This window comes from Haemaphysalis longicornis, unplaced genomic scaffold (genome assembly GCF_048455015.1).
Source record: "Haemaphysalis longicornis isolate Haplotype H1 unplaced genomic scaffold, Haemaphysalis longicornis Haplotype H1 scaffold_14, whole genome shotgun sequence".
Lineage (NCBI taxonomy): Eukaryota > Metazoa > Arthropoda > Arachnida > Ixodida > Ixodidae > Haemaphysalis > Haemaphysalis longicornis.
In genome coordinates, this window is record NW_027526245.1 from 17,045,483 (window position 1) to 17,069,611 (window position 24,129).

Below are 24,129 nucleotides of genomic sequence, written 5' to 3' on the forward strand. Positions count from 1 at the left end.
ACGCACGCGTTTGGCGTTCTGCGCTTAGCTTACCTGAGGAGGTGGCTACAGCCCTCCGCAATAGGGTTGGCACCTTTCCCCGAAGAAAAAACCAGCAATTATTCAGATTGGGGGGGGGGAGAAGTAGAGGTTGAATTTGTGTTGAAAAAAAGACGCCACATTTTCTTTATTGACATGCAATGCCATTTCTTGTAGCTTTTCCCTACAGAGAAAGCAACATAACGTTTGCACTGAATTCCGTGTGGGGGCAGGCGCCCCGCTGCCCCCACGTACTTGACGCCTGACGCACAAACACACGCGCGCGCGCACACACCCGCACCACACACGAACGCACGCACACACAGGGCGACGGGGCCCATGGGTTATAATATGATTACCGAATAGATAGGCTCGCCGTGTCCCTGATACATCTGGGAAAATATGAAAAATACACAGATTTCTTCTGAGCACGGGCGATAAAGTTTGCTTCGGCTCGCCGCGCAGAAAAAAAAAAAAAAAGAAAACAGGCTGGAGCGTAGTCATATGCAGCGGTAAGATTTGTTTCGATTGTAACTCGGTGTGACCTTGCGAGAGAAAGCTGACTCGCCATTGAAGGTATCCCAATATTCTGACCGCGTGCCACACCTGTTGGCTGCGCGCGGACACGGGGCGGCCGCCGTGACTTGCCACTCAAGCGACGAGAGAGCGGAGCCGCCGCCTCCTCTCGCGATGTGGGTCAGCGCGAGCGACAGCGGCGTCGCCGTCGTCACTTTTCCGCGGCTCGGTGTTGTGGCTTCTGCTGCTGCTTTCTGCGGCTGTGCTGCGGCGGCGGTGTTGTGTTAGGCTTACCCGTGGGCGGTCGCAGTTTCCGTGCTCGCTCGGTGTCCGCCACGTCGGGTGGACCCAAGGATGGCCCTGTTCGGCTCGCTTATGAGGGACCTCGACAGCGACCCTTTTTTCGGGTGAGTGAGCACATGCCTGCGCTGGGCGTTTTGCGTTCGGGGCCGCCCCTGGTCGGAGCTCGGCGCCGCGCAGTGCGTGATGAGCAGCCTTCCTGGGCCGTGGGGCTTGGCGACCCCGGAATCCAACTTCTTCAGAGCTATTCCTTGCGAGGGAAGGGGCTCAGCCCTTCGAAGCTGCCGTGGGTGGCAGCTCTAAGCACGAGTACCTCTGAGAACGACTGGCCATTTCGTCCCGGCTGCCGAGGATTCTCCTCTTTTCGTTCTTATAGAGCTTGTTACACATTTCTGCCATGAGTTTTCCGCTACTCGCAAGGGGGAGTAAATTCCCGTAATATCATTCACGATATCGGCTGTGTCACGCGTGAAGCGCTTGCAAGTGCATTTTCAGCTCCACGCGGAGGGTGCCACATCTCTTCCCAAACCTTGACGATAACGTGGAATTGTTTACGAAGCTGTTACTTGAAATAAGTGGTGTTTATTAGAGCTACGGCCGACCAAAAGCTATTTCTATGCCGAAGGAAAACGCACCCTGGTTTCCAGAACCACGAAATGCGAAAGGATGGCGCTCATACGAGTTGAGTATCAGAAAAATTGGGATCAACCAGAGGGAAGGGGCCACGCACACAGACCAGTTTCAGAAGGTGTTAAGCACCACAACAGTTTTTTGATGGAAAAGCCTGTCAGCAGTGATGTTTTGCCATTGGCTTTTCAGTATAGCAATGACCTGCTAACGAGGGTGGGTTCGATGCTCCACCGTTGTGTTGAGTTGGAATTGAGCATGTCTAGAAATGATACGACTGCACATGCTTGAAGAAATCAGTTTGGAGGGCAAGCGGAATGGGGCCTACGAATCGTTGCGAAAATTGTGGAAAAAATGACAAGTGCCACCATCTGTGGATCTTTTCATTCAAAACTGTGCCTCCTGTCACTGCGTGCCATGCCACTGCTGCTAACGGTTCTTTTCTGGGCATTGCTTGGACTGGAGGGCTGAGGTGAACCCGGTAGAGCGCCAACAGATCTAACCATCTCGGACTGCACTCGAAAGGGAAAGTTGAGGCTAAATAGTGTTCATGTGAAAATTAGGCATTGAGGCACAAACGTCAAAATAGGATGTCAAAGCGGCACAACAGGAGTGCAAGGAACAAAACAGGCATTTGCCAAAAACCGATTTCTACTCAGTCAGGGTAACACAATTGGGCAGCATTCTCCGGTGCACATGTATGCCAAGCTGTGGTGTGGGAACAGGCACCGCGGCTTCAGTTTTCTCCTCCAAGTTCTGTGTGGAAGTGAGAATTGCCAGAGGCACTGGGGGCTGAATGGTGACACTGCACTGCACCAATAACTGCAATCCTCTCCTTTGAACTTCAACTGACGCGAGCGTTCGGGGGGACATTAGGAAGTTCCTCCAGCAAAGACTCGCAGCAGGCATTCATCAGCCATGCCAGGGCATCTAACCTGGTGAGGGTGCGGGCTGTGCCCTTCACACTTCTTTTTTTGGCAAGTCGTATAGTAGAAGGCTGCACTTAATAATTCACTATACCTTGCAGGCTCCTAGGAGCATTGGCTCAGAGCAAAATCAAAGCTAGAAGGCAACCGTCTGCTTTTTTGCACAGACCTAATCTGCACAGACCTAATTGACTCGCTTGTTCCCGGCGACACCGCTGCGTTTAGGTAGTTGCTACCGTCGCGACCCACAGCTCGTACGCAGCTAGCTAACGCCAAGGACGATGCAACTGATGCCGAGAAAAGTACGCTGTAAATTCATTATGAAATACTTGTGACGGGACATGTACGAGACTGTGTGTGCAAGGAAACACCTTGTAACAGCGACGAAAACTCGTCGCTCACTTGTGATCTCACCGCGCGTACTGCTCCCATTGCCTAAATGAATGACTATGCGAGAACGGTGATCGGATTGCTTCACCACGCATGCTTAAACGTGCTGCTATGATTTGCAGTTTGGGTTAAGCGGTGCCTATTTCCCCTACAATGTTTTTATAGTTAGGCCTGGATTTGATTAACGATCACTGCCGTAGCCCGTACTCTGCACGGCTATGTTTACTGTTCGCGACAACCTGTCCGCAATGTATGAATGGTATGAACGCGAGTTTTCAACGCCTTTGAGCGGATTTGGACATGGCTATATTTAGTTTTCATTAGGATCTCGGCGTGGGAACTGAACCTGCCTTTCTCTGGCATCAGTTTCAAAACTCACGAATGCTTACAGAAGGCGAGGCTGTGTACGAGGCAAAACACGTCATTTATGATTTGGGGTAATGTGGAGTTTTAGAATAGGAGAACTGAGTGTTGGGGGCCCCCAAGAAGTTGGAAGAACCCGAACGCAACACGCGCGCGTGCGACGACAGGGTCTTCTCCAACAGCTCGCCACTGGCTTACCACAACTTACCAACCAACTTACCGCCAACTTACCACAAATAGCTGAAAGAAACCGTGTAGCCAGGCTAAAATTTCTCTATTAAATGGTAAAAAGCCACTATAAATTAGACATTAGACATAATAACATTCTCCTCCGGGTATGCCACAAGGCAAAGGCATCAAATGACAATTACTCCTTTTCGAACACGCAACAATACCTTCAAATATTCCTTCTTTCTGCGGACCATTACTGAATGGAAGCAGCTTACTAGCACCCAAGTACAACAGCTTTCACTTTCCTTGTTTACATCATCTTTAACTTAGCAGTTAGCAGTTGCGCGGCAGTTGACCAGAGAAGTAGCTGAAGCGTTAGAGATAACTTAGGGAGGGGGGATGACTGTGTCAGTCAGGCATCTGTTGCTTTACACGAGAAAGAGATTGTGTTTCTTGGTGGTCATTGAGTTGTACACCCGGTGGCAGTTGATGGTGTAGGTGTTTGGTTTGGTTTCGTGGGTTTTATTGTTGTTTGTGGGTTTTGGGTTGCTCCCATCTGATTATAAGAGGCGCATGTGTGGTCTTATGATTGGGAGGGTTATATGTACTTCATTTTTTCTGATTAAACTTTAGTTGTGACTAGCGCTCGTCCTGTGTTCCCTTTCTTCGTCTCGCGTTTTTTCAGTGTTGCGCTTTCTGAAGGCTTCCAAATGCAATTTCACCGACTAGCCCAATTTGCCATTCTTCTGCAGCATATCTGGCTTCTCATTGGAAACCTGGCAGGATGGCACGAAATCACAAGATGCAAAAATCGCAAGGCACCTTTGCCCAATTGCGTGTTTGCACCGCACTGAGCACCTGGGCGATGTGTGATGTCACTGTACGCACTATTTTTTTGAGCACCTGCTAATACGAGCCCACCATTTGGGCTCTGTGGCCTCTATGTAGAGTGCTGAGTACTGGTGCTCACGTCTTGGGTTCAGGCCCCAGTAAGTTCATTTCATAGGTCTTTTTTTTTTTCATTGGTTAATTTTTTTTCTCAACTCATATCTACGCTTTGGTTTTGTTAATAATGGTGATTTATTATGTTTTAGATCGCTTGATGTTCGGGGCACAGCCAATGACCATGTTCAATCACCGTTCTCTATCGCGCGAACAGACATGTCACGTGGGTGCTCTGTGCAGCGAAGCGTTTGGAAATACACTGCCCCTGTTAACTCAGGCAAAAAGAAGCATAAAGAAACATAAGGTCTTTGAGATGGAGGAGCAGTGTGGGAATGTGTGCGAGTGCATCCAGTCAATGCTGCCCATGTAATGTCACTTTTTTGTTGCTCTCTTGTGCCCTTTCCCGCGTGCTAGCCGTTGTGGGCGTTTCCATCTCGAGCAGTGACCTGCTTGGCAGCACCGCTTGGCGAGATCTTCAGGCTTTACGGCGTTCGCTCGGCCTGTGTGTGGTGGTGCATGCATGCTTTCTCAGTGCCTGCGTGTCGAGCTTGAGCAGTGGCAGTGATGATTGTTTCCAGACGCCCTTTGCAATGGGTGGACACCCAAGAAAAACAAACACACTGGGGTCCTGAAGTCACTGCGTTGTTCCCACTGACACAAGACTGAAGGCACACACCCGGCCGATTTCTTGCTTGTGGCTGTGCTGTGGCCTGAAGTGGCCACAAGTGGCCACAAGCCTGAAGTGGCCACAAGCCTGCTGTGGCCACAAGCAAGCAAGTTCCAGGGTGGCCTCTTGGAGCAAAATTCTCCTTTCATGCACCTGTGATCTGGTGGTGGTTGCACCATGGTGTCCTGTCTAACGGAACAGCGGCCGCTCTTGTGACTCGCTCCTCTAGCACGATCTTGCTGGTGGACTCACGAACACCAAACGACGACCATCCCAGGTCACCTTCAGGGTGTCTACCAACCGGGAAACATGGGAATTGTCAGGGAATTTGGGCACGTCTGGAAAAGTCAGGGAATTCTTCAAAAATGTCGCCAAATCATGGAAACTGAGGGACATTTGGCTACCTCTGTCTCCCAACTGATACCCGCTTTCAACTGCTGGCGCGTCCCTACGCGCGAGCTTCATAGTGTACAAACGCTGGTCTGGCGACGAAGGGCCCCGAAAGAATGTCTCCACCCTGCAGCACTCGCACCATACCGCGGGGTGACGTCTGCAGATGCTCGGAGGCTGCTGCGAGCACAGAGTTTATTATATATAATAGAGGAAAATCTGGCACTGTAATAGCGCCCCATATTTCCATAGACACTGTTAGTGTCTAGACGAGCGGCGCTTCAGTGATCGTGGCGTCGTGTACCGCGGAGAAGCGTTCAACCATTTAGCATGGCTCGCCAACAAGCTGAAAAGGTCCCCGCGGCTGCAAACACCTAAATATTGTTATAAAAGTTATTTGAAGTTATTGTATCGATGAAACAGTAACGCTAGTATTTTTTTCAGGCATTTTTAAAAGCTTTGCGAAACTTGAATGAAAAAAAGGCAGCGTCTGGAACCCCGCGCGGGGCACGAGATTGAGCCCCCTCGCAACGGCTCCTGCCCCGCGTGACGTCATAAATACGTCATAGTGACGTCATATTAACAGCAATTGTTATTATATTGCGCAGTAGAATACAAAAAGCACATTTTTTTTACCTTTTAATAAAAAATAAAAAGCCACTCATTTGCTAGAAGTTTTATAAAAGAATTTTTTTGTTCGTTCTTGCGGAAGCCGCTGGTGCTGCCACAGCTGGCGGTATGGCGTATTCGAAAGCCCTGAATTTCTTGGGCCGACAACGTAGATGAAGCAGAGTTGACAGAGTTGCACTGCACTATGGGAAAGTGCGAGACGAGAACGTTGCCATATGCGGGTACCAAGCCAGCCTTTCCACACGGTAGCGAAATCCGCTCTCGAGTAATGCTGAACTGTGACCGCCTGCTGTATGCCGATGGTACCTACGTTAGACGACATCGCGCAGCCAGTGGCCCCGTTCGAACAACCCACGCCCCACGCAAGAAAAGACACCGTCCGAGCGTGATTATGTGAGCCTGCTGCGGCATGTCGCGCAGCGGCATCTGCTATCAACAGTTTGCACCACGGCATGTTCAGAATGCTTAAATGGGTGGCCTGAAATCGCGGTGTTTTCAAAATGACATCAGCGCGGAACGTACAGTGCTCAGGACGTAGGCTAGACGCGGCCACTGATATTTGACTGGTCGCACGTGCGCATTACAAGTGCAAACCCCTCATGCAAAGGGACTCAATTCAGCTAGAAAAGGTAATCATTGGTGTCCCCACACATGTACCGCGTACAACCCCGCACACAGTTTTTTATTTATTAATACTGTCAACCCTCGCTTGAGGGTCATAACAGGGAGGGATTACAATAGTGAGTACAAACAGAAAACCCCAAAAAAAAAAAAAACAACAGCGCTCGCCAAGCAATGCACACAGATTAGCAAAGAAGACCCGAAAATCGGCAGTTTTTCGCGTTTTTTGTGTATATTTTCGAGTGGACTGAATTGTGGCTTAGAATTGTTTACCCGAAATACGTTTTGCGCGCGAAAAGTCTGGTGAGCATGCGCTTCTTGCATCATAAATGCTTGGTGTTCAGCGCTTGAAAAGATTTTTTCAGAAGAAATTATTGCACCTGTAGTGGTGAGCCATTTCACTACAGTAAAATGTGGCAGAAATACATCTGCGATACAAAGGATGTGAAAGAGTGAGAACATTGGCAGTCTCGTATCCCGTGGCCCAGATTGTGGCTGGGTAGTTTCCGTTATGCATTCAGCTCCTCACATTGGCACACACACACATGATGCTACGACAAATTAGGACCTGGGTCCTCCAAAAGGTACACTGGCTAGGCGCTTCATGCCATAGCTGCTGCATTGGCATAAGCTTCACGTCTCTTTGTATATCCGGCGGTATATGCTATGTTGGCCAGATTTTACCGAGTCCCCTCATGCAAAGGGACTCAATTCAGGACACCCAGCCGACAGGGTCAGAGAAGAAGCTGTACAGACGGTAACAGGAAGGGTATACACTTGGCCGACCATCGTGTCTAATACACATACATGCACTCCGGCATATGAACACCCATGGGTTCTATACAGGCTCAATAGTCAACGTCAAAGAGAATCTTAAGATGTGCCTGGAATGTGAAAGCCTCAGCGGATTGTTTGTGTCCATGGGTATAAGCAGCGAGCACACTGCCTATGTAATTGATAGGCAAACGTCAAGGCTGTAATGGTGCTAGTTTAGCCAAAAGAAATGGTGAAAAACATCCCAATTTCAAACTGCATTGATGTAATATGGGCACGAGTGACGTTATATGGACGTGCACTGTAAATGCAGTTATCTGTGTGTTAACTGTACGTTAGCACTCAAGTGATACAATCAAACGGAATGGAGGCCCCATGCAATTGCCCAGTTATGCTTTTTTTTTTTGCGGTGGGTTAGGTCGATGGCTGTCAATTGCACAAACAAAATCCTGTGATGTCTGGAAAGTGTGTATGGAACTTCCACTGCTGTACACATTTTCTGTACTACCTTATTTGTTTGAAATTTACAATAAAATTGATGTCATTTGTTTTTCGGGCAAAGAAGTCCCTTTAATGAACAAACCTTGTATTTTTTCGTCGTAGCCTCTGTAACAGCCTGCCTACTGTGCCCCTAAACAGTGGTCGCTAAACAAATGCCCACTTGCCAGCCAGCTTGAGGGGCTTGTAATGATTTATTAGGATTTCTCATGGCCAACATAAATTCCAAGGAATCCACGGTGGTACACTCCAGGGCAGTGCAAGTCTCAAAAAAAGTTTGACAGCAGGACTGGACACTGTAACACAACCAACAGGCTTCATAGGTGGAAACCAGAAGCCCACCCACACAATGACATGCAATAAGCCAATGCAGTGAGTGTAGTATTAGGAGCGTAGGTTTTCATTGATTTTTATGCAAGGCATTCAACGTGTGGATTGACTAGTGAGGTCTAGCTGGCCAGTTTGGGCACAAAATACTCACTTTTGTGATTTCAAACAGCTCTCAAAGGCCTATCTAGATGTCTTTGTTTTTTTCGCAAAAAAAAAAGTGCAAGCTCACAGTTGGGGGCCTTGAAAACATTGTTTAGCTTCTCCAGCAATTGTACGAGCCTGAGGTAACCCTGCCTATAGGTGGTCCTCATGTTTGCTAGCTCCCTCAGCAAGCACATGAATGCAGTGACTGAGAAAGATAGTGGCCAAAGGGAGAAGAGAGGGTGGTTCCTGAACAAACAGCCCTTGATCATCAAAACAGCAGAAAAGAGCGCTGACGAGTCCTCGGCTGGGGTGTCAAAATACCTTCTAGCCTACGTGTACAGTGCATTCACAAACTTTTCTCTAAAAAATCTTGCGATTACACACACTCCCTCCATGGAAGGGGTTCATTTTTGGCAAGGTGGTTGAGTTGAAATGTGTGATTAGTAACATCAGCTCGCCATTCGTCCCTGTCATTTAGCATGCTTCCGAGCTTCACTTTAAAAACCCTGCTTTTTCTAATTTACGTATAAATGGATTGATTACGGAATATTCTCATATTTACCTCTGTTCAAATAAAACTGTGTTATACCTTAAACGCTGCTGTGTCCATGCAGGCGTAACATTCTTCAATGGTGTTAGGTGGGGTACATTAAGCTCGGTATTAATAAACTTAAAACCAGGGTAAGTGAATATAAATTTTTGTAAGCATTTTAACTGTCTACCAATACTTTGGGGGTAACTCAACTAGGCTCACCCTTTTTTCCCATGCCTTTATTATTGTTGTGCTCTACAAACACATTCCCAGCTGTAACATGCCTGCTGCATTTAGGGCCCAAACCATTCTTTTGCTATTTCACACGATTGCAGCTGTGTGAAACATTGCTTTTGTTTAGTATGAGCCAGTGATTTTCAACAGGCCACTTAACGACGACTGTCGAAACCATATTAAAACATTATTTGCTATTTACAACAAACAGTATTCTTACATTTTACATAAAACATTTTGTTGTAACCTCACTTGACGTTTTTGTTACGCAGCCAGCCTGGTTCATATTTATCTAGGTATGAAGGACATCTACACAACAAATGCTCTACTGCAACACAGCTAATCAGCAGTGACAGAAGCCACACGTTTTGGCTTTCCAGCAGAGCTTTGGTGTCAACAAAAAAGGAATCTTTCTTGGCTTCTCTGCAGAGCTTTTCACTCAGGCAAAAAGATCACTTGGTGGTTTGGCTTTCCTGCAGGACTGTAGTGTAGTGCTAGAAGGCATCACTTGCTTATTTGGCATTTTTTCTGTATATTGTGCCGGAAACCCTGGTGTTTTGTTTGGAAAAGGAACTTCACACCACATACTGTGCAGAGAAAGTAGAGCTACTCACTGACTTTTTTCACAGCCACGTAAGTTTGGTATAATCACTTGTCATTGACATACACCATGTTTGCTTTCTGTCTGAAGGTGGGAGAGTTGGTTTATATTTTAGGGAAAAATACAGCGACAATAACAGTACTGAAGTACAAGGAAAGGTGCTGTGATTAACAGGGTCCATGTGTTCACACTTTTTTGTCCAGTTTCTTTCCCGTGTTTTTTCATAAAGACTTGCTACAGTGCCTGATCAAGCCTGTTTTTGTGTAACAAATGTCAACAGCGAAGCTCTAATCAATGCTGACATGCTGCCCATTGACACCAAAGCAGAAGTATGTTCATTGGAGTCATTTTATTGTTGAAGCCTTCCACGATGCATATGATACAGCTTTCAGCTGTGCTGCAATATTTACAAACACCAACAAAGACATTCACGTCCACATAGGTGTCCTTGGCTCCAGTTCCTGCACAAGGTATTAAGTACTCTCGGGAGAGGGTAATGTCAAGCTGTGCAAGAACCATTCCCTCCTAGATGTGCTCCATAAACTGTTTTTTAGGCTTGTTAGCTTAAAAAATAGTTTCAGTGCCCCCCCACCTCCCCTTTTTTTTTCAAGCTAATGACCAACACCAGAGAATGTGCATTCTAGCAGTTGGGCTCTGCTGGGTCTGTATCGTTGCAAACAAAATATGGGACACTGCATATTTACTTAAGCAATTAGCCGAAACAGTTTTTTACACAGCACAGAGTTAAAAAGCAATAGAACATGAAATATCTCCTTGGAATTAGAAACTTTTACTGTTCACCCCCCTCCCTCAAGCACAGAGCAGACAATTACCAGCTGTGAACACAAAAATTAACGTTGAGTTGAATTCCACAGGGTGCTCCAGATGGGTACATTGATGTCACAGTCAATCAGAATTCGTGAATCCACTGTAAGCCTTCGAGAGAAGCTCTCACCATTACTGGCCATCCAACTGAGTGGGCATGAAAGTATTGTGGTTGGTTATGTTGACTTCCAAGCCAAACACGAGTAAACAAAAAACTAGCCTACCAAAATGCATAATCAGAACAGATGCAGGATGAAGGTTTGTTGACTAACCGGGTTGAAGAAGGCAAAAGGCAGTGGGGCAAAGGTTATGGAAATAAAATCCATGCAGTACTTGTGAACGAAGTTATGAGACGCTGCCAGACGATCAGCGGGTGAGGAGGGAGGGCTATCCTATCTATCCCTTGCAACATCTATTCCTTGCAACCTCCTTACTACAATTGAGCAGATAACAAACTTTCATTAAACTCTCTAGCTGGCAGTTCCACGTACCCCATGTAGAAAATTTCAAGGTAGACAAAACGTTGTTTTCTGTGCTGCCTACAGATTGCTTAGAATTCGCAGCTCATTTGAGGTCTTGCCTATCATGAAAGCACAATAGTATTATTCGAAGCTACAAATTCGAAAAACATAGATGAACAAGTGTCTTACTGCATTGTGTCTTACTTACAAGTGTCTTACTTACATTGAGCACACCAAACTTGAAAGCACTATTTAACACAAGTGTCAAGCTTGGCACAAACGGCGATCTTATCGGCTTGACTTCTCGCGAACTTGCACATGTGGAGCTTTAGCCTCCTTGCACAGGAAGCCAGCGAGTGAGCGGCTGGTTTCAGTGATAGCTTGAGTACCTATGCTGCCCATGGACGGGCAGCTGCTGGGCTCTCCCATTCACCAGGCCACCCACGAAAATGGAGCTGCGCTCCCTGCAGATTTCTTGCACTGCCCCGAGAGAAAAATTGCAGAACAGGGTACATGCGAGGACAGATTGCGTTCGACGGTGCCCTGCGCTACCTGACGATACTTGATTCGTGCCCACACTGACACCGCTGACACTGCGTCACTCGCGTTATCGTGTCATCAAAGTCGACTACCTCATTAGCCACGGCGCAAAGCGCTTGAAAACAGATCTGCACGTTTTACGCCAGAATCAAAATACAAGGCTTGGAATGCAAGTAGCGATCGGAACAAGTAGACAACGAATGCAGGAGCATAAAGCCGATGGCACGCGAGCTGCAAGGCAATATGAAGCTAGCAACATATTTAACGGCAACAAAAGCAGCACGGAAAAAAGCGGGGCGAAGCAGCTTGCCAAAATAGGATGCGTTAGGCTTACCAAGACTAGCAGCAGCAAGTTCACAAAAAATCAATAAATAATTGCAAACAATCCTCCCAACAAGAAAAAAGGGCCGCGAGGCAGCCGCTGTGCAAGGCGATAAGGACGTACCGTTGCGCAGGCTTGCGGTTGAAGCCAAGGCCAGAATCCCACATGGCGCACACATGCACACACGTCAAAAAAAAAAAATTAATGACGTCACAGGAAGTCACGTGACTAGTTTAGTTTGACGTCACTTCTGCGGGGCAGGAGCCACCGCGAGGGGGCTAGATCTCGTGCCCCGCGCGGGGCACGAGACTTACCCAAAAAAATAGTTCCTACTGTTGCCTTGGTCGTCAGGGGACACAGAAGGCACGTTGCAAGACAGGCCAAGCAAGCGAGGAATGCTTCCAGCTGAAAATTATATCATCATGGTTGCGACCATGGCCTCTGCGATCAGCTGCCTGCGTCCTGCAAGCTGTAGCAAGTTTGGCGCCCAGCAGCTGATTGCGGAGGCCATGTTGCGAGGTTGTGATAGCTCCCAGCAGCGTGGGTGGCGCGGTTCGGAGAGCCGCCGTTTGCAAGTTTCGGCCGCGGGAGGCGCTCGCTACTGCACCAAAACGAGGAGCGTACTTGGAAGTTGCTGCACGCGTTTGCAGCTCCTCCATGCATGCCTTCATGCCTCCATGTTGCCGTCGGGACAGTTGTAGCGGCGGTTGTCTTTTCTTACCTCGTACGAGTTCTTTCGTCGAGTGAGGTGCTGTGCCACCTTCGAAAAAGTGCTTATTTAACCCGGATTGGGTTAACGCCGAAGTTTCTGAGTATGCGTCATGGATTAGGGCAGTGCCGAACGGCGCTGGTAGGGCTCACTGCGCAGCATGCCAGAAGACTTTCTCGCTCAGCAACATGGGGGAACACTGCAGTTGCCAGTCATGCTGCGAGCAAGAAACACCAAGCCGCTGTGAGCTCAACGCAAAGTGCTTCCCAAACAAACCTCCGTGCTTTTTTTTAGTATCGGATCCAACTTGCCGTGTTCTGCTACTGGTGATAGTGATGGTGCCGCTGTAGTGCCAAGCCCGAACACTGAAAGTGCGCCTGTCAAGCCCGTGGTTGTTGCGCCTGACGGAAAAGCATCTTTGAGTGGTATTCTTGTGAAAAAAGGTGTCACACAGGCCTTTGGTGTCTGAACACCATAGCAACGCATGGATCATTTCGTTCAGCAGCAGCGTCAGCAGCCCTTTTTCCGATCATGTTTCCTACGTTTGATATCGCAAAGTTGCAACTTGGAAAGGACAAAGTCGGCTACACGATTTGTTAGGGTATTGCTCCGTACTTCCGAAGCGGGCTGCTGCAGGGTTCGCACATGTCCTTGAAAACCCTTGAATTTAGAAGTGTCAATTTCAAGGCCTGGAAAGTCCTGGAATTTTTAAATGGTCCTTGAAAACCCTTGATTTTTCTGGCGAGAACCAATGGCCCTATCTTTTCACAAGAATTTAAAGTGTTTGTAGTCAATTTTAGGTGTAAAAAATGTAAAGAAACATTGCAACAATTAAGTTTCAGTGTATTGCGTGAAATTACGAGTTTGGTGGATTCTCGTGATTACGAGGCCACACTGGGAGCAGCACTCCTAAATAGAATCCATGTCACGATACAATCCAGTGAAACCCGGGTTCTGTTCTCTATCTTGCATGTTCCATCTAGTCTGTGGACGGCCGCTGATTGCGTGCTTGCTGTGCCTCATACGCTCCATCTGCGTTTGCTTTTACGTGCAAATGGTGGACGTGTACATAGTTCATCCTGCCTTGCAGCAACACTTGCTGAGTTAATTTCAGCTGATACTCTTGCTGACAAAGCACGAGATGCAGGCAACATTAATGAATGAAGTTTTGAAATCAAAAAGCCTCAACAAAACACCAGGAAAAAACAAAAACCTCAAATACCAACTCTTAAATAAAAAATAAAGCTGGGGGAGCATTCAAGAACACGTTAGTGCCTATCTAAATGTGCACTAATGTGCTTAGGTATTGGGCAGTAACGAAATTTTGCATTGTGTTGAAAAAGTTATAAATAATCCCAGATAAAACATGAGATGGGGACCTTGAAAATGTGTTTTCTGGTCCTTGAAAGTCCTTGAAAACTTTTGAATTTTTGCTTTTGAAGCCCGTACGAACCCTGCTGCTGACAAGCTAGGTGGTGTGCCACACGTGGTCGTGGCTTTCGACGAGTATCTGAACAAAATTGCTCAGAAAGAGCAAATGGACGTTTTGATCAGGTTTTGGGACCCTGTAGACAACGTCGTGTAAACGCGCAACCTGACGTCGTGTTTTTTGGGCCATACTCGCGCAGACGATTTAGCTGCTTCACTCAGAAAGGTTACAGAGAATATTGAGCAGGCCAAGATGCTACAAATTTCTATGGACGGCCCCAACGTCAACTTGAAGGTGTCGAGATCCTTGAAGGAGGAGTTTGCTGCATCTGGTGGGAGTCAAAAAATGCTTGACATAGGAAGCTGTGGATTGCACGTTGTGAACGGTGCATTTAAATCCGGCCACAATGTGACACTGGCATATTGTAGTGTTTCTTCGAAGCATCTACAACCTTTTCAAGAATGTTCCTGCACGTCGAGCAGATTACGTCAGGCTCACTGGAAGCACACTTTTTCCACTGAAGTTCTGCTCAGTTTGTTGGCTGGAGAACAGCAAGGTAATTGCTAGGGCTCTTCAAGTTCTGCCTAACTTGGTCACATATGTTGACCATTCAGTAAAGGAAAAGAAAGCACTAACCTGCAGCAGTTATGTCGCTGTCAAGAAGGCTGTGGCCGACAAGATGCTGCCAGTGAAGCTGGCCTTTATGCTTTCAGTTTCGGAAGAACTCGAACCGTTTTTGGCTGAGTTCCAGTCAGTAAAGCCAATGCTTCCTTTTCTTGCATCAACACTGGATTGCCTGTTGCGCTCCCTGCTGAGTCTCATAGTATTGAAAGAAAAGCTGAATGCTGCTGACACGTTCTCGAAACTATTGAACATTGACCTTGACAATTCCGACAACATGATTGCTGTAGCTTCCTTTGACATTGGACTTGCTGCAAAAAGTGAGCTTAGGAAATTGCTTAAACCATCGCACATTGCGGTGGTGAATTTCAAGAGAGAATGTATTTCGTTTGTTAAGGCGTGTTCAAAAAAGATAATTGAAAGGTCACCTTTGAAGTACAAGCTGACTAGGGGCGCCAACTGCTCAGTTGGAGCTGGCCAGAAGCAGCTGAACATTGCACTTCAAGTGCTTATAGAGCACGGGTGGCTCTCGGCTACAAGCGGAGAGGGCAAGTCACTCATACATCCAGGTGTGCTCGACCAGCACCGCACAGGCTCTCATGCAAAACTTTGATCGCACAAGGCAGCGCCTGGAAACGCTATGGGTTGAACTCTGCGCAAGTGCTCACAAAGAACTACTTCTGTTTAAGATAGTGCTTTGCCTTTCGCATGGCAATTCTTCTGTGGAGCGTGGATTTTCAGTGAACAAGGAATGCCTTGTGGAAAACATGGAGGAGTCGCTTGTAGCGCAGAGGTTAGTCTATGATGAAGTGTCCGCAGCAGGAGGTGTTGCAAAAGTTCATGTCACAGGCAAGATGATTGAGATGGTCCGTTCTGCTAACATCAGATGGAAAGAAGAATTAGAAAGGAAGAAGCGGGAGCGGTTGCAGTTGTCAGATGTTGAAAGAAAGAAGAAAAGAACTGCTGCTCTTGTGAAGGAACTCCAACTGAAGAAGCAAAAGATCATGCAAGATGCTGAACATCGGGCTTCAATGCTGCAACAAGAAATTGAATCGCTGAAAACGTGAAAGGTGCCCAGACTCGGTTTGTAAATGCACAAAAGTTATTGTCTTTTTAATGTTGCATACTATAAAATAATCCTTTCAATGGATTGTTATAAGAGAGTTTCTTTTGCAGTTGTGCAAGTGCCCTGTCTTTTTTTACCGCTAGATGTTTCACTTTCTGTGCACAGTGCCTGCTAAACAGGCCTGTTAGTCAGGGAATATGCTTAGAATAGTCAGGGAATTTCGAGAAGTAGAATTGGTAGACACCATGACCCTGTACGTCCTCCGCAGCTCAAGGCAAGGTGGCCCACCTCCCCCTGACCACGCACACACCACGGCGTTTGCAAAAGTGAGACATGGAACGTGCACCGATTTCCACAGGTCGCAGACATAGGCACCGTCTGCGCAAGATATGGCTGGTGCGCCTTGACTGTTCTTTAAGCGGCACCTCATGTGGCATACCTGTTGCCAGTGGTGTTGAAAGTGGCGCCAAGGTAGCTTTGCTTAGATGGGACCTCTTCGCCGTGGCGCGAGTTTTGTCCTCACAGGACTTGCATGTGTTGAGGGCCAGTTGCAGTGGTGGAAGGTGCTCAGCCAAGGTGATGGCAACTCCTTGCAGCTCGGTGACCCTTCCAGCACAAGGTTGTCAGCGAAAAGTAGCCTGGGAGGTGTCCACATTTGTGGGAGGCCAGCTTCGGAGTAGGGCAACGTGAAACCAGGTCCGTACAGCATGTACAGCAGCGGGGAGAGCGGGCACCCCTGCTTGAGCCCCAGGTCTGCGTGGACTTCTCCGAGGCGCGCCACTGCCTTGTCCTCGTTGTATGCACAAGCGCCATGGCCGTGCCACTTGGACGCCATAGCCAGCCCATTCATGCGTTGCACCATCAGGTTGTGTTGTGCCACTTGGTACGTTCTGAGGTCCACAATTGTTTCCTGGCAGTTTGAATGCACCGAGAGAGGAAAACTCTTACTGACACCACTGGCCTAAGGGGCCGCCACCACGGCTTGTGCTCGGGTGACCAGTGGGCGCTGGGAGTGTTCTTCGTCCGAGTGGCCCAGGGAGCGGTCAGGGGTGGGGTGGAGGTCAGAGGGGCAGGCCCACATGTGGTGTTGCACTGTGGATTTAGCGCCACTATGCGGGCAGAGCGCAGAGGGGTAAGTGTGATGGAGGAGGGCTCGGTTGGGGAGGCGCCGCAGCCGAGGGGGTTAGGGATGGGTGAGCCGGGGGCAGCGTGTTGCAGGGGAGGCGGTAACCTCTCTGTAAGTGGCGAGGGAGGCCCTGGCGGAGTAAACTCCTTGACGGGAGGTGGTCTCGTGACGAGTGCTCGTGCCTGAGCGAGTATAACAGGTTGTCCTCCGGGTCAGGTGAGAAGATAGCATCTGTTACTTGGGAAATGTAGAGTACTTTGGTGAATGTTAATTGATTGTAGGGTTTAATGCGTCAATGAGGCGCGCCGTAGTGGAGGGCTCCGGATTAATTTTGACCACCTGGGAATCTTTAACGGGCATTTTTGCTTTTCGCCTCCATCAGAAAAGCGGCCGCCGCGGCCCGGGAATAGAGCCCGCGACCTCGTGCTCAGCAGCGCAACGCCTTAGCCACTAAGCCACTCCGGCAGGCACTTGGGTGACTGTTAGTGGACTAGGATCCCCTAGAGAGCTGCTGTCAGCGCCTTTCTTTGTATTGAGGACACCTTTCCCCGTAGCCGTGCCTCTGGAGTGGGGTCGCCTGGGATTATGCCGGTGAAGGTTTCCGCAAGGTGCCCATTCCCCCGGACACCTCACTGCTTGCGCAGGGATTATGTGGAGTCCACGTGCCGTGTGAACCCCAGGGCGAGCAATCGCACGTTTGAGGGCCCGGGGTGATTGGCAGTCGAGCATGCATGTACTTCCAAAGATTCGCTCAAAATGTGCTGACGAAGATCAAGCACTGTGTCACCCATCACTTCATCTCTGAGCATTATGCAGTGCTGGCTTGCGGTACAGTGAAACAGCATAGGTCCGTGATCTCCTCCAGTCACCTTTGGTCTGCGATTTCGCGTTTGACCAGCCGCTGCATTGCTCGTAAGGGGAAATGCGTGCCACACCACGAATGCGCGGCCGAAGACACCGTTTCCGAGCCTCCGCCTGTGGTGCGAACACAAGCGAGTCGAGGCGTACCGCGATCAAAGAAAAGGAAATGGAAATGGGCAGCCACCTTTCATTTGAACAACAAAACGCGGCCTTCTGAAAGGGACATTGCGCCGTGGAAACAGTAGTAGTATGTTCGTGCAAACACTGCCTTGACGGCTGAGCGTGGCAGCGCCCAACCAATGGGGAGAAAACTCGTGACTCGACTGCCGGTAATGTTCCCTGCAACGTCCCACCGTAAGTGCTTCACTTCAGACCTTCTCGTGCTGGGGAAAGAACTGTGCCCTTGGGCGCCTCGAGAATGCCGTGAATGCGCGCATTGTCGTCGCGCACTGCGCAAGAGCTCGCGAGGCCACGTCGTTTCCGCCCCAGTTGGTTTTCCTTTTCGCTTGGCGAATGTTTTTCGCTCGGTCCGCTTCCTGCCAGTGAGGAGTGCACTCTCCTCTCGCAAGAAAGCCCCTGGGTCGCCGGTGGCCTGTCCGTCGGGCGGCCGACCTTGTCGCTGCGCGGAGTGCGCGTCCTGTGCCTAAAGGCCAGAATACATGGAGCGGACTTTCACGACGAAGTTCGGGCGGCGGAAGATCCGCTGCGGCAGGACGCCCTTTGTTCGTCGGGCTGAACTACATGGAGCGGAGACACGCCGTCCGCCGCCGCTGGGTTGCCTGCATGCCCGAAACCAACGGCGGCGTTCAGTAAACAAACCCAGTGACGGAGAATTCCGGCTTCGGTTCTGTGCGACTCTGATGCGTTTCTTCTCGAAATATGTGTAGGGGAAGAGAAAATGTTCCTTCTCTCAGCAGAAATGATCATTTAAGAAATCGCACGGCGATTTTTTAAACGCAGAGCATTTTAGTCACCCGCGTTGACACCACGATCACCCGCGTTGTCACCACATTTTAGTCACCGCGATGTCACCCGCGTTGGCGTCCGCATCGCTCCCCCTACACTATATAAATACTTGCCGGCGCCAGGTTTCGATCCTACGACTCTGCGGGCGGAACGCAAGGTGCACGGTACTCTACCAACTGAGCCACAAAGCCGACACAGAACGGAAGGTTACGAACGTGCCTTATATCCTTGACTCATTCAACCGTCGGCCAGAGGTGCGCCCTCCCCCCCGCGTCCTCCTCGCCTTCTCTCCGCTCGCAACGCCCTCTCTCGCCGCGTTAGGTTCGCGCGCAAGAACAGGTGGGGCGCTCGCATCGCGCTCTCTCGCCGCGGTCGGTTCGCGCTTAAACCACATATGTCGTTCGCGCGCGCAGCGGTCGCTAACATCTGTGGCGTGATCGTGACGTCAGCATCACGCGTTCGCGTGGTGGCGATTTCGGCGCTATAACACTCTCTCGCGAGGGGCATTGGATTGGATTCGATTGGATTGGCTTGGATTTGGATTGGATTAAAGTGGATTGTGTTGGATTGTGTTGCGTCATAGCCGCGGCAGGGGGTTCACGGCACGTTTCACCATCGACTTCATCGACAATGTCTACGCTGGAAGACAACAATTACAACAACAACCAATACGTAATCCATACAACTTGCAGGCGCGCCCCCCCGCAGAAATGCTCTGCATTTGATCGTGCCCCTCGCGAGAGGGATGTTTCTTTTTCTCTCAGCCACCACCAACAAAAGATTCCCCAGGTCGATTCTTTAAAATACCTGGGAATAATATACGAGTACAATCTGAATTGGCGCCCACACATTGATTATATTTCTACCAAAGGAGCCCGGTCTGTCTGTGTTTTGAGAAGCTTAAGCAATAAGAGATTTGGTATGCGCCGTGACACTTTATTTTTTTTTCAAATAGTCGCATTTTGCGCAGGTTCTGACACAAACGAGGGAATGCACTGGCACAGTGGACTTTAGACAGAAAATATATGGCTCAACTATGTCAAAAAAGAATTTATCCCACCTCCCCTCGCGGGAACCCCTGTGTAGATGCGACGCATAGGGGGTTCCGTTGTTGTTTCCGTTAGGTTGATTTTCCCATCGCGTGAAACGTGCCGTGAACCCCCTGCCGCGGCTATGACGCAACGTGGCGCGGCTATGACGCAACACAATCAACTTTAATCCAAGCCAATCCAATCCAATCCAATGCCCCTCGCGAGAGAGTGTTCGCTATCGGAGAGGAGAGGGGGTGAGCGGCGAGTCGTTTCTGCGTGGTGAGTCGTTTCTGCCCTCCATGATTTGCCCTCCGAATCCCATTTAGTCGTTTTTGCAAGGGCGCAGCAGTTATGCAAGACCTCCGTACTGCTGCGTTGTGTTTGCGACTGTTTTTCTTGGTATCACTCTCAGAGGCAGATGAACCGCACTTGATGCTACACAGTCTTGCACCTGTCATGGCATCAGGCTAATTGTTCCACTCTGCTGGAACGGCAGGTTTGTGCTGCTGTGGTTTAAGCAGTTATCTGTTGCCTTCTCATACTGGGCTCAAACCCCACGCGAGCCTAGCTTCTTCTCTTGCGGCAGTGGCCATTTTCACTTTCGCGTTTCATGCGACAGGCGAGGCCTCCACCTTAAAATGCAGAAATGGGTTGGATCTGAAGCCAAGCTGCTGGCCACAGTGCTGACCCAGCTCTATGCCAGAATGGAAGAATTGCCCCGTGTGACAGATGGGCAGTGCTTGTCGCATGGTAGCAATCCGTGAGATAAGGAGATGCCTTGGGTGTCCTTTAGACCCTGTTTATCATGTGGAGAATTTAGTTGGTGCTTCCGCCCTATTTCGAGGAATGTCTTTGTTGTTTAGGCACAGCCCGCTTAGACCGCGGGTATCGTTTGCATTAATTAGCCTTGCCGGGAGTCCATGTACTCTCGGAAGAGCAGGCCAGTCCAAGAGATTTTGTGTGTTGGGCGGCAGCGTGTATGCGGCTACTGTCACGGGCATAGGGCAGGAGGGCTCTTCTGGGAAGCGACTCTGCAGTCTTCCCCCTAAACATGGCGAGGGACTTGTTTGCACAGCAGCACATGCCCCAGAGTGGCAGAGCAGGAGGAAACCGCTGGCGTGGGCGGCACGCAGCTGCTGAGCATGCTTTGGGACGGCCTTTTCCTCGGCACCAGCGGAAGTCAACTTCCTCTTATAACTCTCACTACAGGAGCTGAGGGCTGCTCTGAGCACTTGTAAACCCTCAGCTCCAGGCCCAGACAACATCACATATACAATGATACAGCACTTACACGCATATGCTCTTGTAACACTCCCTCACCTTTACAACAAGATATGGCTTTCGGGGCACGTTCCTAAGTCTTGGAGGGAGGCCATAGTTGTAGCGTTCTTAAAAGAAGGGAAGGACTCTTCCTCTCCCACTAGCTACCGACCCATTGCCCTGCAAGCTGGGCCCTGCTGTGCAAGCTTCTCAAGAAGGTGATCAATAGGAGACTCATGTACTTCTTAGAGTACAATGGTCTTCTCGAGAGCTGCCAGGCTGGCTTCAGGGCAGGGAGATCCACCAACGATCAACTGGTTGCGTTGGAATCATATGTAAATAATGCCTTCACCCATAACTGGTATTGTATAACAGTCTTCTTTGATATGGAAAAGGCCTATGACACGGCTTGGCGGTACGGCATCTTGAGTGACCTCAAGTCGTCTGGTGTCTCTGGCAACATGCCGAACACCCTCGCTAGCTACGTGTCGGAAAGGACCTTTCGAGTGAGGTTGGCAGTGCTCTTTCGAAGGTATACATGCAGGAAAATGGCGTCCCTCAAGGCGGGGTCTTGAGCTGTACACTGTTTTTTGTTAAGATGAACTCTCTCCGGAAGGCAGTGCCACCAACCATTTCCTGTTTTATATATGTAGATGACATTCAAATATCTTTTAAGTCTTGTAACTTCTCATTTTGTGACCGCCAAGTCCAGCTTGGGGTGAAAAAGCCTGCTGGCTGGGCGGACACAAACGGTTTTAAACTGAACACTGGAAAGAGTATTGGTGTTGTGTTCTCCCGCAAGTTCGGGATTGAGGCGGACCCTCAGATTACGCTTCATCGTGCATCTATTCGTATAAAAAGGAGCACAAGGTTTTAGGTTTCATATTTGATGAAAAACTCACGTTCATTCCACTCGTCAAACAATTTAAACATAAATGCCTGAAAACACTGCACATTCTGAAGGTCCTCTCCCACCAATCCTATGGTGCAGACTAAGAACTCCTCCTCCGTGTCTTTACCGCCTCAGTCGGGTCTCGGTTAGACTACGGCAGTGTCGTGTATGGGTCGGCATCGAAAACAACGCTAAAAATGCTTGATCCAGTACTCCACTTGGGCCTGCGCCTTGCGTCTGGTGCGTTCCGCACTAGCCGAGCCCACAGTCTGTACGTTGAAAGTAAAAAATGGGGCCTGGAACATCAACGAATATACATAGATTTGTTATATGCTTTTAAGGTCTCATCATTGAATAACCTTCCTTTTAAACCTGTCCTCAACGATGCATCTACGACCCAGCTATTCGCAAATTGTCCATCTGCTTTTTTGCCCTACTAACTGAGGGTGAGAGAGGAAGCTTCAGGCCTTTCCGTTGGGTTTTTAGATGTATGCACATCATCATCATTTTCTGACGTTGTACCACCATGACAACTGCAGCCTGTTTGTTGTGATGTTTCTTTTATGAAAATAGATAAAAGCAGGGTTCCGAGTGGTGCGATTCTGCAGCACTTCTTGTCCCTGCAGGATAAATATAAATGTGCCGAATTTTACAGTGATGCCTCGTAAACTTCAACTATGGTGTCTTGCGCCACTCGTGGTCCTAACTTTAATTCTTGCACAACCATAAGCGTACACACCACTATCTTCTCAGCAGAAGCCTATGGCATTTTAATCACCGCTCAGCACATTCTTAGAAAACAAATTCCCGAGTCCGTCATCTTTACAGACTCTTTGAGCGTTGTGCATTCATTGTCATCACACAGACCCAGAAAAAACTTCATCGTCAATCTAGTTTTTAATGCCATAATGTCTGTGTATGCTAATAATTTTCAACTAATCCTGTGCTGGGTTCCAGGCCATGCTAGAATCGTGGGGAATGAGACCGCGGATCGAATGGCCACCGCTGCTGCACTTACAAACTCAGTGGACGTAACAACAATACCCTACACTGACCTCAAGCCACACATAAGACAACACCTTCGCCAAGCATGGCAAGCCAACTGGGATGCAGACAGACAGACAACAAGTTGCACATAATGAAACCACACATGGGGCAGTAGACTACTGACTCGCACAACAGATTTATCGAAGTTGCCCGAGCTAGATTACGAATAGGCCACACACGTGCGACGCACTCCCATCTGCTCACTGGATCTCCAAGACCCCTGTGTAGCAGGTGTGGGGAGGGCCTATCTGTAATTCACATTCTCATTACATGCGAAGCACTCCACAGAACAAGACTCAAACATTTCCCACAACTATACCGACAACACATCCCACTACACCCAGCACCGTTTTTAGCGGATGATCCCACGATTCCTCTACGTGCACTTCTAAGTTTCTTAGCGAAATCAAATTTTTACACCTTGTATCCTATCGCACATAGTTTTTGCACCTAATTTTATGCCATGCACTATCACACCCTGGCCTTTTGCTTTTGTTGAGCAATTTTAGAGTTTACATCTTTGCCCTAGTTGGCCTTGCACCAACCATCTGATGGCTGATGTTCTCTGTGTGGCAAGAGCACGAGTGGTGTAATTTGCGCACCACTGCTGTGAGCCAGGCCGGGTTGTTATCGCAGGCGGATACCCCCGTGCCTGGTGCTGTCCTTTTGACCCGCTGTGCCATTTTCGCGTGTATCGACCACTGTGCAGCATTTGCTGCACTGCTGCATGACGAGGCGAGCAGCCGTTCTGTGGAGGGACTTTCTTGCCTGCAGTGAACAGGAGGGCATTCTGGGCACATTGGTGATTCACATTTGAGAGCAGCTGTGCCACAAGAAGCACAGGCGTGGCACACACAAGCACTGTGTGGCCATTGGGCTGAGCTTGGGCTTCGCAACCGATTGTTGCAGTGGGGGAGACGGCGACACGGGGAGCATTCAGTTTGCAAAGGACCCATTGAGCCAGCAATTGAAGTGGGAGGCATCACCATAACGAACCCTTACGGTGTGCATGTTTGTATCGTGCATCTGTGCGTTTTTTACATGTGCGCAGTCCTGTCAGTCACTCAGATTTTACTGAATTCTGTTCCCATGTCGATTTTCTTCCCCACGAAAAGTAAGGGGCACTTCTTGACCGCGTTGTAAAGATAATAGACGAGGCTTTAATCTTGCGAATTCAGCGAAGCAGAGGTTTGCCAGGATGAAGCAGCTCTAATCCTGCACACACGAAAAGCCGCCAGTGAAAGGCCCCTGCTGGATTGAGGAGGGCCACAAATGTGGGGGCATCTTAGGAACCGC

General features: G+C 49.0%; 1 protein-coding gene and 2 pseudogenes across 5 annotated transcripts in view; all 3 read left to right on the top strand.

The window, feature by feature from the left end:
- The first annotated feature begins 735 nt into the window (after positions 1 to 735).
- The window catches only part of LOC144165170 (myeloid leukemia factor 2-like), an 82,195-nt gene continuing 58,801 nt past the window's right edge, over positions 736 to 24,129 (top strand). Inside the window, exon 1 of one of the 5 annotated variants that reach the window (XM_077695281.1) lies at positions 736 to 941. In XM_077695281.1, the coding sequence (XP_077551407.1) occupies positions 889 to 941 (53 nt within the window). In that variant the 5' untranslated portion in view covers positions 736 to 888. The remainder of the gene's footprint in view (positions 942 to 24,129) is intronic. The other 4 variants (XM_077695279.1, XM_077695282.1, XM_077695280.1 and 1 more) reach the window with 4 other exon arrangements.
- On the top strand, positions 12,260 to 14,119 carry LOC144165315 (uncharacterized; annotated as a pseudogene).
- On the top strand, positions 12,988 to 18,402 carry LOC144165169 (uncharacterized; annotated as a pseudogene).